Source organism: Grammomys surdaster, unplaced genomic scaffold (assembly GCF_004785775.1).
Source record: "Grammomys surdaster isolate TR1022 unplaced genomic scaffold, NIH_TR_1.0 125672, whole genome shotgun sequence".
Classification (NCBI taxonomy): Eukaryota; Metazoa; Chordata; class Mammalia; order Rodentia; family Muridae; genus Grammomys; species Grammomys surdaster.
The window spans coordinates 855951-859425 of record NW_021620509.1 but is presented as its reverse complement, the minus strand read 5'-3'; the positions used below and the strand labels follow the sequence as shown (position 1 = coordinate 859425).

The following is a 3475-nucleotide window of genomic DNA, read 5'->3' as shown; positions in this document are numbered from 1 at the left end:
TTCCAGAGGACTTGAGTTCAGTTCCCAGCAACCATGTCATTCTCCAGCTCCAGGGGATCTGATGTCTACTTCTGACCTCCACAGGCAACTGCATGTAGTACAGTACAAACACAGATACGTACAGACACACAAATTTTACAAAAATAAATAAATAAATAAATCTTTAAAAGTAAAACAAAATATTTTTAAAATTTATTTTACCATCTTTTATTTCATGAACATAAGAGGCTCAAAAAAAAAGCACATTGTTTAAAACAGTGTCTCACTATGTGTCCCAGGCTGTGCTAGAACTCACTACATAGACCAGGCTGGCCTGGGACTCACAGATCTCTGTCTGCCTCTGCCTCTCAAGTCCTGAGATTAAAGGAGTATGCCAACGCATGCAGTCCACAGAAACTTTGTTGCAGACACTGGGGTCATAGGGGTCTTTAGAAGACACAGGGGTCTGGGGAGAACATGGGGGACCCTAACACAAACAGGGGGTTGTTTTTCAGAATCTGGACAAATGACCATGCAGACATGTGATCATTCAGATGTGTATTAAAGTAGAGTTGCAGCTGGGCCAGTCATCAACACGCAGAGTGAGGATGACTACAGTTCGCCCTGCCTGTGGAATCTGCTGAAATGGTTATGCCTGTGAAACTTCCCCATCAGCAAATCCTCCTCATCTTCCTCACGGGCTTTTCTCACTTCTTCCTTGGCCTGTATGGCATCCATCTCCTTTTCTGGACCCTGGAGGAAGGGACAAAAATAAACCAGACTGGAGCTCATAAAATAGAGTGCTTGTGGCTCAGTTGGTAGAGTGCTTGTGGCTCAATTGATAGAGTGCTTGTGGCTCAGTGGGTAGAGTGCTTGTGGCTCAGTGGGTAGAGTGCTTGTGGCTCAGTTGGTACAGTGCTTGTAGCCCAATTGACAGAGTGCTTGTCGCTCTCTTGATAGAGTGCTTGTAGTTGATAATGCTTGCCTGGATTTAATAGCTAGCATAGGAAAAAATGGGCATGGTGGTGTCCACCTGACATACAGGCCCAGAGGTCATTAGTCCAAGGTCACTGTTGACCAGACAGCAAGGTTAAGGCCAATCTGGGAATGCATGAGACCCTATCTCTAAAGAGATTAAAAACTAACTACTGTAGATACCCTGTCTGTATACTGGCATACATCTGTGAACCGTACTTGTGCAGAAATAAGAGTGAAGTCCCATAAGTGGTGTGGTGAATTCCACAGCAGCCAAAGCTATACAAAGACCCCTAACTCTACAAAGGAAAAAGAAAAAGCAAGGGCTAGAGGGCTGGCTTAGACATGTTGCTTTTCTAGCGGAGCTCAGTTCCCAGCACCCACTTTAGGCAACTCACATCTGCTGTGACTGCAGTCCAATGGTCTCTGTGGGTACTGTACTCATGTGCACAGACACAGAATTACAGTTTTTCTTTTTAAAGGAAGCTAGGTGTACAAGCACATCTTAATTCTAGCTCTTGGTAGCAGAGGAAGGCAGATCTCTGAGTTCAAGGTCAGCCTGGTCTAGGTACTGAATCCCTATCTCCAAAAACAAAAAGGAGTCTGGGGTTCACACCTACCTTAGTTTCCCCCCAGGTGGCCTTGCCAAACTTCTCTGCATAATCTTCATCATCTGTGATCAGGAAGTTATCAAAGATGGTTCCAGACCTCACCTGTAGATGGAAGCGGGCTTTCATTAGCGGTGGCAGATACACATCTTTTGCTCCTTGTCAGGGGACTTACTCAATATCACACCTATGATCAGCTATCAGTGACTGCTCAGGATGGTCCAAAGGCAGAGCATAGTCTTACTAGGCAGGAAGACCTAGCTTACATTGCTAGCACCTACGTGTGGGTTGTGGGCATCAATTGGAGGCTAGTTGGGACTGCAGAAGGACAGGCTCCATCCCTACTGCATATCCCACAGCTGACAGGAGCAACAGCTATACAGAAGGGACCCCAAAGGCACAGAAATGTCAGGCCCATGTAGTCTAGAGGCCACATGCAAATGCCAGTGATTGCAAAGGCCCTTAGTGAGGAGTTACAGGCTGGGGCTGGAGGGTGAGGGTGCTTACCACTCTTGAAGTACACCACAGTTCAGTTCATAGGATCTGTACCAGGTATCTTACAATGGCCTATGACTCCAGTTCCAGGGGATCAGATACCCTCTGGCCTACATGGGCACTGCACACAAATGCACACACAATACACATATAGTTTTAAAGAATAATAAATCGGGCTGGAGAGATGGCTCAATGGTTAAGAGCACTGACTGCACTTCCAGAGGTCCTGAGTTCAAATCCCAGCAACCACATGGTGGCTCACAACCATCTGTAATGAGATCTGATGCCCTCTTCTGGTGTGTCTGAAGACAGCTACAGTGTACTCATATATAATAAATAAATCTTAAAAAAAAAAAAAGAATAATAAATCAAGGGCCGGAGAAATGGCTCAGTGGGTAAGCTCTCTCACTGTGAAAGCATTAAGGACCCTGAGTTCAGATTGCCAGCACATACATAAAAAGCCAGCATGTTTGTATAGGTGCCTATGACTCCAGCATTTGGAGGCCATAAAGCATTTGGGGCTCACTGGATGCCAAGCTAGCTCCAGGTTCAGCGAGAAACCCTATTCTCAAGAGTGGTATAGCTAGACACTGGACATTCTCTTCTGCTTTCTACCCACATGCATATATCACACACTGACACGTACACACATACACTCACACAGGCACACACAGGCACACACAAGCACACTGACACATGCACACATACATACACACTGACAGACACATGCATACACACACATGCACATTGACACATGCACACATACATACACAGTGACACACTGACACATGCACACATACACACACACTGACACATGAACACATACACACACACTGACATGTGCACACATACACATACACTGACACATGCACATGTACACACACTGACACATGCACACATACACACACACACTGACGCATGAACACATATACACACATGCACAATACATACATACACCCATTCACCCACATGCATAATACATACACATACATACACACACACACACACTCATGAAAAAAAGAATTGCATACCAAATGGGTCACATTAAAGTTCAAGTCATTGAATCAGACAGCCATGGTGGCATATGCCTACCATTCCAGCACTCAGGAGCGCAGGAGGATCATGATTTCAAGGCCAGCCTGGGTTACACAGCAAGGCCATCCCAGAGCTATTAAAGTAAGGAAAGCTCTGGGCTGGAGAGATGGCTCATTGTTTAAGAGCACCAACTGTTCTTCTAGAGGTCCTGAGTTCAATTCCCAGCAACCACATGGTGGCTCACAACCAACTGTGATGGGGTCTGATGCCCTCTTCTGATGTGTCTGAAGAAAGCATTAAGTCTGGTTTTAAAAAAAAAGAAGGAAGGAAGGAAGGAAGGAAGGAAGGAAGGAAGGAAGGAAGGAAGGAAGGAAGGAAGGAAG

The 3475-nt window shown here is 45.5% G+C and overlaps 1 protein-coding gene across 1 annotated transcript in view; it reads right to left on the bottom strand.

The window, feature by feature from the left end:
- Positions 1 to 520: 520 nt before the first annotated feature.
- The window catches only part of Calr3 (calreticulin 3), a 33442-nt gene continuing 30487 nt past the window's right edge, over positions 521 to 3475 (bottom strand). The window contains exons 8-9 of the mRNA XM_028787810.1: positions 1575 to 1667; positions 521 to 732 (exon numbers count right to left, since the gene is read on the bottom strand). Of these exons, the coding sequence (XP_028643643.1) occupies positions 592 to 732; positions 1575 to 1667 (234 nt within the window). The 3' untranslated portion in view covers positions 521 to 591. The remainder of the gene's footprint in view (positions 733 to 1574; positions 1668 to 3475) is intronic.